Source organism: Calliphora vicina, chromosome 3 (genome assembly GCF_958450345.1).
Source record: "Calliphora vicina chromosome 3, idCalVici1.1, whole genome shotgun sequence".
In the NCBI taxonomy this organism is placed as follows: domain Eukaryota; kingdom Metazoa; phylum Arthropoda; class Insecta; order Diptera; family Calliphoridae; genus Calliphora; species Calliphora vicina.
The window spans coordinates 29,880,573-29,897,184 of NC_088782.1; the positions used below are offsets into that span (position 1 = coordinate 29,880,573).

Sequence of the window (16,612 nt, forward strand, 5' to 3'; positions counted from 1 at the left end):
TGAGTCTTAGACGAATCTACTCTTTCATCAGAGAATCTGGCTGGTTTAGCCTGGAAACAACGGACGTATAATTAATACCAAGATGTTTACCCCTTGGGTATCACAACGGGATCAGTTTTGAATGGACCCAAGTGAGCTGCTTGAAGAGTGGCTACCCATGGAACCTAACCTAACCTAATGTCATATTTGCCTGGATGCTGTGAATGATGGAGGGCATCTAACCTTGTAATATCATCAATCTGGATCAATCATAATCTGAACTCATCAGCGAGTTCAAGCTTTAATGATTTTCTGAATCCTTTTTATGTATTTGTAATTAATACGATCTCTTTTATTGATGATTTCAACATTCTTTATATGATGCCATACTTTCGATATTGAATACAAACAACTTACATAATATAACCTAAAAGACTCAATATTATCTATTTGTCTAATGCTGTGAATGATTGAGGGTCTAATATATTTTTGTAAGATTGTCCTTTCATCATCACTGAACTCATCAGAGAATTTACCAAATCCAAGCTTCAATGATTTTCTGCTTTCTTCTGGTGTATATGATTCCGGAAGTTCGATCGCACATCATATCTGAATCAGTTGAACTCGCAAGATGATCCGACATACTTCGTTCATAGATCCCACAAAAGCATTTTCTAACTTGATATATCGAAACCATCAATAGTTTCTGTTGGGATATTAATAGAGGACACGTGAATATCATACTTGAATATCACATAGTTGAAATGTCCTTGTAAGAAAATAGGTGTGTCTCGTAATGATATAGGGCAAACATTTTCAAATATTATCGGAATCAAAGTTCTAAATGAATGCTGATTTCAGATTCTATCGAACATCATCAAATTTATGCATTTATCATGATAATATTTTTGATAATATTGATTGGAAATTAATGTCAAGTTAACTCTTACGTAAAGTATTTTAGGCCGTATCACTGTGGTTCCAAATCAAAATCTAGGTGGACAAAATTAATTGGCGCTCTTTTTATATAGAATTGGTGTCTCTGATTCCAAAAAAAAATGTTTAAAAGATCAATATAAACTTTTTTTCAAGTTACAGTAGGTTAAAGATATATAAAAATCATTAATAAAAACAAATTAAAAAATACGTTTTCATATGTTTCTGAAACTAAATGTTTAAAAAGATCTGTATTTACTATATTTCAAGTTACAATAGGGTCTAGATATATAAAAATTAATAATAAAAAAAAATATTTCTAAAAATTTCATTCCATAAAAATTTGAAAAAAAAGTATTTCAGCGGGTTCTGGCGGCAAAATTTTTTTTACATAGACATTCCCAAGAAGTTTCTTTAAATGATGTATATATGCATTGGGCGGGCTTCGACGTTCTTTTTTTTTCGCAAGCTATATATTTTTAGAAAAAAAATATCAGTATATTTGAGACCCAAGTTTAAAGGACTATAACAGGAAAATGGAGAGGCCCATAAATATAAGATATACATTTAATAAAAGCCTATATCAATGTTTATCTACGTGTTGAAGTATGAATTTCTATATGGCAAAACAATTGAGATATATGTATGTAATTTAAACGAAAATATGATTCAATATTTTTTGAACTTCTGGTTATTCTGTCGAGAAAACGAAATGTCCAATTGAAAAACACATTTGCATTGGAGGAGACGAGATTGTCAGCTTTCGAAAAAACTTCGTTTTTCCAAATTCTGAAGATACCGATTTTTATAATTTTGTCCACATAGATTTTGATTTGGAACAACAGTGCGTATGTATCTTTATACTTTGTCAACAGGACAGTTGTAGTGTAATACGATACGAAAGAAAACGTTTCCGAAATACAATTAGTTAAGCATTCAAATTCGACTAATTTTCTTTTCGACTCTCTGGTTATGGATCGAATGATTCAATTCAGAGAAAATAGATTTTTATAATGATGTCAATCAACCTGGTTCTTCCCTGTTGGAAATGATATTCCAAATCATGGTCAATGCCCCATAATACTATACTCCCTGACTGTTAGCCTCATAACATTAGCAACTGAATGTAAAATTATTTTTCTGAACTTTGATCTTTATTATTTCAAGCAACAAACAATATATGGACATCTATAACCGGTTGTTAATTCAGCTTTTACTGGCATTTAATCTCGTTTAACGTGGTCAACAAAAAATCGATAAAGTGTGTCTGTTCCCTCAAGGGTTAAAAACAAACTGAGAGAGATATTAAATGAAAAACAGATACAATATAATGGTCCTCAAGAAATTTTGTTTTAGGATTTTTTTTTGTGGGAGGAAACAAATAAAAAAAAGTACCCAAAACAAACATTACTTTTAATGGGAATTAGCTGTTAGGAAACAACAACACCAAAACAAAAAAAATATTTCCAACAATAATAATAATAAGAATAAGAATAATCATAATAACACTTGTATATGCAATGAGGAAGAGAATATACAAACAAATATTTTTGAATTTCTATTTGAAACTATATTTTTTTTTAGGGCATAAACAAATATTACCATCCATTTAACATCTTTACATAATTATCATTAAGTAAATAAACAAATAAACCAGATATCTCTTTCTATTCGTAGCAATTCATATAAATATAACTAAAATTAAGCAATTTATATTGATTTTTTTTGTATTATATTCATTTCTATTTACAAAGAGATAAACAAATACTCATAAAAATACTTAAATATGTATCTACTTAGAGAGACTTACCAACATTTTCAATCAATACTGGATTACCATACGTAATTGCCAATTCAAGTATTTGCATATAATTGGCATCACTTTGCTTTATAACTTTAAGGTCATTTTTCTTTTCCATATTTTTAATCCACTTGTTGGCTTGTACTTGTTTTTTTTATAAATATTATTTATTTATGTGTTTTATTATTATATTCAAGTGCCCCATTGTTTGAGAAAAATAAATGGAATCAAGGTTAGTTATACAAGTTGGTACATTAACAATAATGTCATAACCCTTAGTTAGCACTAACCATAGTTTTTAATATTGAACAAATAAAGACCTATAGTTAGTTTTAACTTTAGTTAAATTTTTTGTATTGATAATAAGGGTTATAAAATATACTGAGGCTTACTTACCTTGTGGATCTATTAGCAGAGAGTAACGACTGGAATTAGCTACGATGATGGCGTTTTCCACAGAAAAGTTATCAGCCGGTAAACCTGCTAAAGACCAAGCACGTATTTGCATCGGATTTCCCAGAGTATTGGCTAATGAGAATTTCTCGGAACAGGGTATTTTATGTTGTCGGCAAACTTCATTCCATTCCTCTAAAATATTAACACGATACTGCATGGAAAAAAATAATAATTCAAATTAACGATTTGGCAGGACAAACTGTAATTATATCATGTCAAATGAGGAGCCACAGAATAAAAGGTACTTTTTCGCTCATTTAAAATTTTAGACCGAACATTGGTTTGCTTCGGCGTCCTTATTATAAGTTTCTAATTACATTTTAATTTTTTTAACTTTAAAATGATATTAAAGGTATTAGGTTATTATATGACACAAAAACGAAATACAAGCCATCAGAATTCAGTGTCAACTATTCTCCAAAGTTTTTTGATTTTGCTCATAAAGCGCACATAACTTTCGACCTAAATGATGGCAACTTCCTTCCGTTTCCAGCAAGCAACCGAATACGTGACAGTAATTAATTTCAATTTGATTGACAACACAAAAGTTGGCTGGATTAAAACCTGCTCGCCAATAGTCGTGGTGAGCATGATATCCAATAACAAACGAAAACATAAAAACTAAAACGACTCCTTTCTCAAAAAAAAAAAAAAAAAAATCAGATCAATGTTAGTTTAGAAACAAAAGATAACACACACCTAAAACAACAGTGTACCATGTGTGTGAGTTTAGCTCTATGCTAAAGATTTTATACTCGTACACTTTTACCAGAAAACAGCTAAAACATCTACTAGAGCAACAGTTCCTGCCTATTGTTTTGATTCAACTAATTGGCAATATACGCGAACGTAAAAAATATACATACTTTTTTTTTAAATTTTTTTTTCGGAATATGAGATTGTCATAAAAGCTTTCATATGGAGATGGTTGTTGGACATGATTCTATGTTAACAAATTGAATTTGTATTATTTCTAAGGAATCCTGTTGTGACTGCATTGCAAAGTGATGGCTTATGGATGTTTTGCTTAGGTTTTAGGCTTTTAACTGTTATTAATGGGTGCTGGTTTTAGGGGAAATTTAAATATGAGATGATAGAAATCTTTTAATACTTTTAGAAATGAATTGTATGTTTCTAAATATGAAAAACGGCAACTTAAGCTAGAAAATATTACTTGCTCTAAAACTGTTTAATGAATTAACACATATGCTTTGCTTAATTTTCATATGAAATATAAATGTTTCCTTGAAAATATAAGTTATCGTTTAGGCCACTATTTACCACGTTTGTAATTTGCTATACTTTTCATTTGCGACCCTACAAAGTATATATATTCTGGTTCGTTATAGACAGTGGTGTCCGTATAGCCATCTGTCCGTCTGTATGTTGAAATCAACTTTCCGGAGCCCCTAAATAACTTACAAACATGATAGTTACATAAATATATCAGAAAATCGGCCCACAAATGGCTGAGATATAAGGAAAAATCCAGGACAACCTCGATTTTTGGCCTATTTTTGTCTAAGTCATTAATATACAATATGGATATCTAATGATAGATATTTCAAAGTCCATTGCAACGATGTATATAAGGCTATAGTAAGTTGGAGCTACAATGGGTCACTCCGTTTTGTCAAACAGAAATACAACAAATCATATGTCTGATACAATAACAAAATACATTAACACATGTATTTTGTTGTTGAATGAGCAAGTTTTTTGATAGAGCGGAAACTAGAAAAAAACTCAAACAAAAAAAATTACACAAAATAATCACACATACGAGTGTTGTTTTTGTTTTCACATGGTTACTGTAACCATTTGAATATTGTTACAAGTTTTTTAACTATATTATAGTCACAGTAACCATTTACATGATTGTGGTAACCATAATAAGGTTAATTTACGATTCTCATGATTGTATCAACAATATATATGGTTACAGTAAACAAATATATGTTTGTGACAACCATTCATATGATGAAGGACTTATCATATTATGGTGCTCTCGGCTTAAGACTTATCATAATCTGAGAACAACATATTATGATAAAATTATTCATCATAAATATGGTTGCCACAAACATATATTTGTTTACTGTAACCATATATATGGTTGATACAATCATGTGAATCGTAAATTAACCATATTATGGTTACCACAATCATGTAAATGGTTACTGTGACTATAATATTGTTAAAAATCTTGTAACACTATTTAAATGGTTACAGTAACCATGTCCAATTATATTTTTTCTCTGCGTGTACTAATACATTCTCACCACTTAGGTTTCTGACAACTGAGTTAGGTCTTTGATATGAGACTTTCCGTTCTATGTCTATTAGGCATTCAATTAATCAGGTTTCTGGTTTAATCGGTTATTTGAGCAAATAATTAATCGAGGTTTAGATTTATTCGGTTAATTTAAAATTATTCGATTAACCGAATAATTTCTATTTTAATTTTAAATTGAAAATACAACAACGAATTTTCTGTACAAAAACATAAAAAACAGCAAATAAGGTATTTGAGATAATTTTTATAAACATATCGCCTATTTGCTACAACAACGTCATACCTCAAAATCCATGTTTATGAATTGAGTAATATAAAATATGCGCTGTTCTAATGTTTCACATAGTTTCATCAGTTTTCAAAAAAGTCAATTATTTTTTGTGTGAGAATGTTTTTTTGTTGTAAAAATTAAAATTCTTGTTTTCTCATATATTTGATAAATAAAAATTTGTGTTAAAAACAGATTAGAAAGATATTAACATATACTATTTATATTTCTGAAATCGCATGATTTGTTGAAAATTTATTTAAGAAATATTAAAATGTCATAAAATATTCAAAGACGTTTTTCTCGAAACGACTTTTTTTGAATTATGACGTTGTTGCAGCAAATGAGCGTTGTGTGAGTTTTTTAGGGTTTTAGTGAGATCTTCTGAAATAATCTTTTATAAAAAGAATATAATTTAAACGATTTAATTTATATTGTATATGTGATTGTATATGTTGGAGAAATCAAAAGCACGATAAAGAATATTCCTTTTTGGATTGTTTTAGATTTTGATTAATTTAATAGTTTCGTTTAGTTATGATAAAAGACTCATTTCAAAAAAAGTTTCATCTATACATGTAAATAAAAACAAAGTTTCGAATACATATAAATTAAATATGCCAGTTGTTATACATACTCACTAATCATGTTTATTGGATGTTCAAAGATATCTAATTTTAATTTGAAATTTGTATATGAATTGAAACGGAAAAATAAATACAAAAAGATTGTTTAAATTGCAAAAAAAAAAGGAATTTCGGTTAATCGACACAAATTAATGGGTTTATTTGTTATTTGAAAATCGGCAATTTCAAATTATTCGAACAGTTAACCGTCCAAAATTAATCGGTTAATCGATTGAATGAGTAAATTCAAGCCATATGTTTTTTGTTTGAAAAATATTTAGTTTTTAAAACATTTTTCAAGTTTAAAACATAATTACATTTGCATTCAAAATTCCAACAAAATGTTCAAGTTCTTAAATTTTTTTATTAGGTAACTTTAAACATTTGAATTTAATCACTTGTTTAGCTTGAATTTCAAATGAGCAAAATATTGAAAAACAAATAACTACAATTTACATATTTTTCAAATAAATTGGCCTCTAAAAATATAAATAATATTCAATTCAAGTACTCTTGACAGTCTCATTTGTCATTTAAAATATCTGTGCGATTGCAATATTGTGTCTTTATTTACAAGAATACACACAACTACTTAATTTCTTCAAAACAATTTAAGCAATTGAAATGGTTTTATTTTTTTGCGAAATTCAATTTTGTTTTTCATTGCATGTCAATTGCTTCAAAAGACTTACTTACCTCTGTTGGAAAAAATCCCAAATATGCTGTACAGCCACCAGCCAAAAGAACATCACCAACAATGTTGCTTATAGACTTATGGAGATTATGAGCTGTCTCTGACCAACGTGTCTTTTCGCCACCTAAGCCGCCCAACAGTTTTTCAGCTCTAAAAAAAAATAGAAAAATAATGAGAAATTAAAAAAAAAATGTTTAAGAATGTTTAAGAAATGTGTAAACGTCAGTGTTTTTGGATTTCAGCTCATTCGGATCATTAATTGGTTTTTGCAGATTTTTTTAAAAAAATTAAGACCCGAGGTGACCAAATTTGAGGGGCCACGCACTGGCCCGCATTAGCGATAGAAAGCTGAGCAAACGAAAATCAACTCGAAAACGCCTCAGCTTCAATCATGTGAAACAATATCTCCAATAGTTCCCGAGATACCGAATTATCTCGGGAACTATGTACTTGGGTCAAGTTTGACCCAAATATGAAATAGATATTTTTTTTTACCATTTTTTTTCTAAAAACCTAACGAAATTTGAAATTAAATAAACGTCTTAAAATATCAAAAATATCAATGACTCAATTTAAGAAAAAATTCAATTTAAATTTCAATATGGCTCAAATTTGACCCGCAGACCTTATGAAGGTTAAGAGTATCTAACTAACCTGTTCAGCTTCTTTTCACAATTTTCAATTTCATCTTCCAGTCCTTTTTTCTGCCTTGATTTTTCTGCAAAGAAGTCATTAAGCTTTTGTAATTTATCCAAGATCACCTGAAGCTCAGCCCGTTTGGAATTAAGTTTTTCCATTTGGGATGCCAAATCATTTTCAGCCTCAGCTAAGGCCGCCTTTTTGGGCATAACAATTCTTGCAACTTTGTCATAAACATCCATGGCACGTACCCAATGGCACAAACCCTCACAGGCAGTAGAGGCTGATTTAATTTTTTCCGGCACAAAATCACGATCAGCAACATATCTAAAGAAAAAAATGTATGTTTTCAAACAAAAGCTACTCTTGCAGTGAAAATGTATTTCATACTTCTCCCGAATCTTCTTAATTATAGCTGGTGGTATATTATCCTTGTCGAATGTCTTTAGAGATTCCAAAAATTTCATATCACTGACCATGCGCAGCGAGGCACCCCAGTAATCTTCCACCATTCTGCCCGTAGCATCTGGTTTACGATCCGGCTTTAAACCTTTTATAACACACACTGCTTCCAGCACTAATTTAACGCCATAAGGAGGATTTTTCATAGATTTCACCACAAATATATCAGCTGGTTTGAGAGTATTCAAAGCATCTAAAGCGGCTTCCAAAGCCGGTATGGCCTCGGCTAAATCACTTTCGCAATCATCTTTAATGGCCTGAGCAGCAGCAGCTGCCTCATTAGCAGCCGCCTCATCGGCACCCACTACTTCTTTCTTCTTTTCCGCCTCCGCCGTTTCACGTTCAATATTAACCATTATTTTTTCCGTTTCCTCTGAGAGTACCTTTAATTTAGGCTGCAATTCATATAAATTCGATTGCATTTCACCCACTTGACCAGCAGCGAAATCTAATTTCTCCAAGCCTGTCGTATATCTGAAGTACAAACGTTTTGGTAGTATTATCATCAAGCAATGGCAAAAGGATTTGAACATTTTGATTAAGAGTCAATAAATACTGTTGCTATTTGTGCTTACCTATCTCGTAATCTCGTTATCTCTTCAAGTTTTCGTATGTAAAAGTTACGAAATGCCTTTAACATTTCCAAATAGGAAGAGGGTGTCACATAATTTCTTCTACCCAATTCTGTGAAACATCTGCAAAATCAAGCACAAAGTGCCAATAAAAGACAAATAAAATGAAAAAAGTGAAATTTTTTATTTCATCTTATATGACATTTTGTGTGCGAATCTATGTGCATGTAAGAGGGTAATTTTATTTTGTTTCCAAGACTTACTTTTCACTTGCACCGACAACGGATTGATTAAAATGCATTACACATTTTACCAATTCCTTTTCCAAATCACTCAATACAATTTCTTGTACTTCCTCTAAACTTTTTCTACTTTCTTTCGATTCGTATGATTCAAGTGACTTATTGGCATCCGCATCTTCTGTTTCTTGTGATTGACCCAATTTCATTGAGCTAATAAAATATTCCGCAACACGTTCTAAAGCGTCTACCGGCCATGGCATGTACCTTGTTCGAAACGGAAACATAACATTTATACATATGTGTGTGTACATTTGAATTAGATTGCAGCAGTATGTGTTAAAGAACATTTTACAAACCAAAAAAAAGTATAGAAAAAAATTAAACAAGGACGCAAAGATATGAACATTGAATGTTGAAGGATTTGTAATACTTAAGTTGTTGAAAATGTAGTGGGTTAATTGCTAATTAATTAAATTGCCAGCGCAGTGGCCTAGATACGGTAATGTTTCTGTATATTACATTTAACGTTTGCAAATAGAAGATGAGTTTGCACTTTTATATTGGCTATTAAAAACATTAGATACATATCGTTAGCTTAGTGTACGAATTCTTAGTTTCACAAATTTTACAGGAAACAGTTTTAAATATTTTTTTAATCAGTTAATGAAGTTTTATTTGGAATGATATAGAATTATAAATAATAACAGTTTAAAAGAAGTGCATTGGGGACCTATAAGTCTTTTTTGGGACTTAGAAAATTTTTATACCCACACGCAGAGAAAAACAAGTAAGAAAGTATGGTCGGTCAAGCCCGACCATATAATACCCTACACTAAGTAAAAGAGCAAAACAAATTTTTCTTTTAAAATTTCAATAATTTATATTTTTGAGTGATTTTCGGAAGTGGGGTTATATGGGGGCTATGACCAATTATGGACCGATCACCATGAAATTAGGTCGTGTGATTTATGTCTATATTAAAGTTAACTATGTTGAATTTTATGTGTTTACCAACATTTTTAAGCGATTTATGCACGTTAAAGTGATTTTCGGAAGCGGGTCTATATGGGAGCTATGACTAATTATGGACCGATCGTAACAAAATTTGGTGACATGAATTTTGTGTATATAAAACTTATTTGGAGCGAAATTTGTGGAGATACATATATAAATTAAACATTTATGACCGATAAAGTCCAATTTCGGGAGGACATTTGTATGGGGGCTAGGTGAAATAGTGGACCGATTTCAGCCAGTTTCAATAGGCTTGGTCCTTGAGCCGAAAAAATAATATGTACCAAATTTGATCGAAATATCTTCAAAATTGCGACCTGTACTCTGCGCACAAGGTTTACATGGACAGCCAGCCAACAAGACGGACGGACGGACGGACGGACATCGCTTAATCGACTCAGAAAGTGATTCTAAGTCGATCGGTATACTTTAAGGTGGGTGTTAGACTAATATTTTTGGGCGTTACAAACATCTGCACAAACGCATAATACCCTCCCCACTATGGTGGTGTAGGGTATAAATATAATTGGGCATGGTTACTGTAACCATTTAAATAGTGTTACAAGATTTTTGACAATATTATAGTCACAGTAACCATTTACATGATTGTGGTAACCATAATATGGTTAATTTACGATTCACATGATTGTATCAACCATATATATGGTTACAGTAAACAAATATATGTTTGTGGCAACCATATTTATGATGAATAATTTTATCATAATATGTTGTTCTCAGATTATGATAAGCCTAGAGCACCATAATATGATAAGTCCTTCATCATATGAATGGTTGTCACAAACATATATTTGTTTACTGTAACCATATATATGGTTGATACAATCATGTGAATCGTAAATTAACCATATTATGGTTACCACAATCATGTAAATGGTTACTGTGACTATAATATAGTTAAAAAACTTGTAACAATATTGAAATGGTTACAGTAACCATGACCAACTATATTTTTTCTCTGGTGCACTATCTAGAAACATGGGAAATATATTGATTTTGTCATTCTGTTTGTAACATATCGAAGTATTGGTCGTAGCACAAAAAATTATATATATCCTAGGTCCTCTTAAGAATCCAAGACGATGTAGCTATGTCCGTCTGTCTATCTGTTGAAGGCACGATAGAACCAACAGGGAAGGACTTAGCCTTATAGCTATGTGGCTGAAATTTTCCGCACTATCTGTTGATAAGGTTTGTTTGGTATTGAAAATAGACAATATTGGCCCATGATTAATCACGTCAGTTTTCAAAATATGTCGGATATTATATTTTCTAAATCATTCATTTACAACTGTTCGGTCAAAATGGTCACCGAAATAAAGTACGTGAAAAAATATTTGAAACATTTCAAAAAATAGCAAAAGATAGATTTGAAGAGGGGGCAGAATCGAGATTTTTTGTAAATAAATCTGGCATTTTCAAACGGCTTATTCCGAACTATTTTTTTTTTGTTTAGATAAGTTAACTTTTGGTCTTACAAAAATTTCAAGTCAATATCACAATTGGATTCAAAACTATGCCACTTTTAAAACTCAGTCCTCAATCTTTGAAATCGGATAATTAACAAAAATATGGCACGTGTTTAAACATCTTACATGTCGAAGGTATCCTACTTTGAGCGCTTGGCTACGTCCACGTCAAATTTTATCCCGATCGGACCAGCCGTTTAGAAATGCCAGATTTATTTCCAAAAAATTTCGATTCTGCCCCACTGTGCACTATTTCAAAAGCCATTATACAGTACAAGGAAGATTTGAACACTGAAAGAAAACCTGTATCAGGAAGAAAAAAGGTCTAACAGATATTGATAAGGCAAAATAATTCGAACAAATCTTTCGAAAAGCACCGAACACTTCTAAAAGAAAAGCAGCTCGTAAAGTAAAATGCACACAGCCAAATCTAATGCTGGGTTGAAGTCTTATAAAGGTCAGTTTCAGATCGCAATGAGGTCAAAATATATAAAAAAAGTACACCTATTGTTTAACGGATGATGAAACTTATGTTGCAAACATTTCACATCTTCCGGGTCAAGATTTGTATGTGGCTAATAGACAAGGTAATGTTCAAGAATAATACCAGACAAAAAAATAAACAAAATTTCCCAAGAAGTTTCTTGTGTGGCAACTCATTAAACACAGAAATATATATTGCGGAGTGTCTACATAAATGGCTTTTACCATTCCACTATAGGTTAAACGGCTACCAAAACTGTGCTAAAGTCCAATTTTTCAAATGCAAATGTTGCACTTTTTTTAATGCCATTTTGTAACCAATACTCCAAATTAACAAAGTCAGCTTTTTGTTTTTGGTAAATATTAAATTCCATTTGACAATACGCAGTCAAAGACATTGCATCGTAATTACTTAATAAATTTTGTTGAAAAGCCTGTATTGCTTACAAATTTTCAATTGCATGTTTAAATAATTTCGCGAGTTATAAACAAGAAAGTGAAAATGGAGAACAATAAACTAAATAAGTAATGTTTTTTGTTAAAAAATTTGATAACATTTTTTAACTTGCTTGAAATAAATCCACTTTTTTAACATAACCTTAAAAGTGCTGCGATTGTTATCAAACTGTAAATTCGTGGAAGCTTTTAAAATTTCGGCAAAGTTCGGCAGATTAAATGAAATCAAAAATTAATATATTGAAATGTTATAAACCAATTTTCATTTACATATAATAGCCATTTTTAGCCGTTTTCGAATAATACTAAGGGTACTTATTTAAACGCTTAAGTTTCCCATTTGTGCAAATGGGCAAATTTGCGCGACATGTTTCATGAACCCACCTTTTCAATTTTGTGCAAGTTTATACAGAAAATTTATATTTGTTAAATAAAAATACATAAATTCAACAAAAGCTTTAATAATTTTTTTTCAAATTGTATAAATTTTAATTTTAAAATGTTGAATGAAAGTTAAATCTTTGGAACAAACGGTGGTATACATACTTTGGAGGACTTTGTTTATGTTCTAGCTGTTGGTTAATGTTTTCATACACAATGTCATTTAATACAATCATTCTGTTCCAAAGTTACACAATTTTCACATGCACAAAATTTTTATATTTTATTTGATTTTTATTTCTTATAAATAAAAGTAAACAAAAGCAGCTGATTCATCAAATGCACAATAAATTCAAGTTTGCGAGTCTAAATTGTCGCGCAAACTTATCGGAGTTGTGCAAACGAATTTCCATACATTTTTTGACATTTCATTTGCGAGAGTGTAAAAATGCACAGATTGCACAGTTTGCGAGGCTTTTAAGCGTTTACATGAGGACCCTTACTATCTTTTTTAGAGTATTGTTTGAAATTTGGCTTAACGAAAATTCAAAAAATTAAAAATTTTATGCCGTTTTCAAACATGTAGTAGACAAAATTAAAGTAAACATATTTTCAGGTGAAGTGGAGAAGCATATAACGAAAACCCCCATAGTGGGGAGGCTATAATGCGTTTGTGCAGATGTTTGTAATGCCCAAGAATATTAGTCTAACATACACCTAAATATGGTACATATAATTTTTTTGGCCCAAGGACGAAGCCTATTTAAATTGGATGAAATCGGTCCATTATACCACCTATCCCCCATACAAATTTCCTCCCGTAATTGGACTTTATCGGTCATAAATGTTTAATTTATATAGGTATCTACACAAATTTTACTCCAAACAAATTTTATATATACGGAATTCATGTCAGCTAATTTTATGATGATCGGTCCTTAATTAGTCATAGCTCCCATATAATACCCGCTTCCGAAAATAACTTTAACGTGCATAAATCTCTTAAAAATTTTGGAATACACATAAAATTCAGCTCTCATAAAGAAAATAATCACACGACCTAATTTCATGACGATCGGTCCATAATTGGTCATAGCTCCCATATAACCCACTTCCGAAAATCACTCACGAATATAAATTATTGAAATTTTAAAAGCAAATGAGACTCTTACTTCATATTGCTGAAAAATTTTTGAGATGCAAAAAGACGCTGTAATGGAAGTGGAGAAGACATATTTTTTAAGCTCCGAATTAATATTAAGCTGTACCTCAGATCCAATAATTTCCACATCATTTTTAGATATGCGCTTACAAAACCGGAAACGTTCCACACTTCTACCAGAAGTAATTCAACTGTTATGTTGCAGTGAACCATGAAAGAATTTCACTTTAGCCACCAAAACAATGAAATTAATGAAAGCGAAGAAGACATTTTTGATTTAAATTTACAAAATGAATTAGATTTAAGCAATTACTAAAAGTTTTAGTATAATTAAAATAAATTAATGTATTAAGTTTGCATTAATGATTGTAAATGGGTTAATTTTTGATCGTTAGTGGGTTAAATTTCATTTTTTTAATAGAATTATTCTTTAAGGTTTTAGTTTGAATACCATGATTTTGTAGTCGTTATTAATTTAGCACAGAAAAAGTAGTCATTTAACCTATAGTGCATTCTTACAACAGCACATAGTCCCTTCATAATTTATATATCCCAGGACATGTCCTGGTTAAGTGGACCAGCTCGTACAAAATAGTAACGGAAGCAACTATAAAATCTTTAATCGGAGGATTTCCGGAAAAGTGGATAAATTTATAAATACCCAGTAATATGCCAATACTTCGTACAATATTTGAATAAATTTAATTTTTTTTGTGAACATTTTTATATTGAACGGTTCAAGTTTTATTTCTCTCTTTAGAACTTTAACTTTAAGAAGGATATTTATAAAGAAAGAACCCTATAGCACAAATAAATTAAATAACTCTAAACGTTTGCTAAAGATCTCAATTTTTAAAAAAAAAACGCTTTGCATGTTTGTCCACTAAGGTAACGATAAATAATTGCTTCCTCAAAAATTCTATTAATATGCTAGTTCAAAGGCTGTTAGTAAAGAATCTGAGGTGGTTTTGATTACACTCGTTAGAAAGCATTTTCGATGTAATTGTAAATTGTGCTACTCCAACTAAATGCTCATATTCACATCCGAATTAATAGTCTGTTAAAGCAAAGTGAAAACTTTGTGATAACATTTATGAATTCAAAAGTTCTTAATAATATAGTTTGTGTATTAGGATGGCTCATTTCTATGGAGCCAAAACACAATAAAGGGATGTTACCAACTAAACGCAAACATTTTTATTTATCTTCATATTTAAAAATGGATTCGAAAGCTCATAAAAACATGCCAGTTATGCTGATTCAGAGAATAAGTGATTCTGGTGCCACCCCACAAAAGAAACGGTGGTTTGTTTTAGGATTTCTCCCAAAATATTTTGGATCCAGAGATAACAGTTTGTGAGCTGGACCATTTAAAAAAAATCATTTTTATTATTAGGTATATGACTTAAAAATTCCGTATCTTTTAAAAACAGTTTTTGTTTTTAATAACTTATTTCTCACTTAATTATTGAACAATGTTTTTTTTTCCTTCGAAATATAATATTTTTGGCAAACAAAAAAAGTAACGCTTAAGCACACCAAATGCTCACCAAATCTTATGGTGAAGTAATGATGGAAAAACAAAGATCACAGGCCAACCAAAAAGTTTGAAGACTAAGAATTGGATGAATTGGAAGCATTACTAAGATTGTTGTAAAACTCAACAAGAGCTTACAAAATCATTGCAAGCTACGGAAAGATGAGTTTGCATGTTCGAAATGCTGCTTGAACGCTATTAAAAAAAATAATTTTTGCACCAAATCATTACTTGTGATTCAAAATGGATCAATTTCTATTTCCCGAAGCGTAAGAGATCGTACGGGTAGCCGAATCGACACCGAAGCCAAATATCCCTGGCGCTAAGGTAATGTTATGTATTCGATGGGACCAAAGAATTCTATCTTTTATGAACTTTTGAAATTTGGCCAAACCATCACAGGGAATCTGAAGCGAACACAGCTGATTCATTTGAAGTATGCATTGGGCGACAAACGCCCAGAATATGAGGGCATAAATGAAGCCGTAGTATTACACCATGACAACGCTCGGCCACATGTTGCAATACCTGTTAAAAAGTATTTTGATGTTTTGCCTCATCCGCCTTATACTCCAGAAAATCCCCCGAAATTTAAACTATTATAATATATTAGGACATTATGACAATATGACTTAATACAAGACCCTTTGAATCCCCCAAATGTATAAAGCATTCGAACGATTGGTTATGTCAATAAGATTTCAGACCAAAACATAAATAAATGATAACTAATTATACAGTTTTCTTTTAGACAAATTTAGAAAAAGTGTTAGAAATTCTTTAAAACTTGTATATAATATGAACTATACCTCATGACATATGCTATTATTTATACATAATTTGATTAAATTCAATTTATAAAAATTCATATTGTTGTTATACAATTTAAAGTTCTGACTTTATTTTCCTTTTTTTATGCATTTTGTTAGCATCAGTGTATTTTTGTATTTTTTAAAAATATACTTATGTACAAATGTAGTAAAATATATTAAGAAAAAAATCTACAATGTCACACTGAGCTGATGTCACTCATACAGGATACGAGTAAAGAATGAACAGAAAAAAAAACTAGAAAACAGGAAGGAACAAGAATTTTCTTCATAATATTTTCCTGATTT

The 16,612-nt window shown here is 30.8% G+C and overlaps 1 protein-coding gene across 1 annotated transcript in view; it reads right to left on the reverse strand.

The window, feature by feature from the left end:
* Positions 1–16,612, reverse strand: part of Dnah3 (dynein heavy chain 3, axonemal) — a 219,818-nt gene that overhangs the window by 53,860 nt on the left and 149,346 nt on the right. The window contains exons 44-50 of the mRNA XM_065504697.1: positions 8,993–9,235; positions 8,733–8,852; positions 8,086–8,631; positions 7,711–8,022; positions 7,059–7,206; positions 3,113–3,323; positions 2,726–2,860 (exon numbers count right to left, since the gene is read on the reverse strand). Of these exons, the coding sequence (XP_065360769.1) occupies positions 2,726–2,860; positions 3,113–3,323; positions 7,059–7,206; positions 7,711–8,022; positions 8,086–8,631; positions 8,733–8,852; positions 8,993–9,235 (1,715 nt within the window). The remainder of the gene's footprint in view (positions 1–2,725; positions 2,861–3,112; positions 3,324–7,058; positions 7,207–7,710; positions 8,023–8,085; positions 8,632–8,732; positions 8,853–8,992; positions 9,236–16,612) is intronic.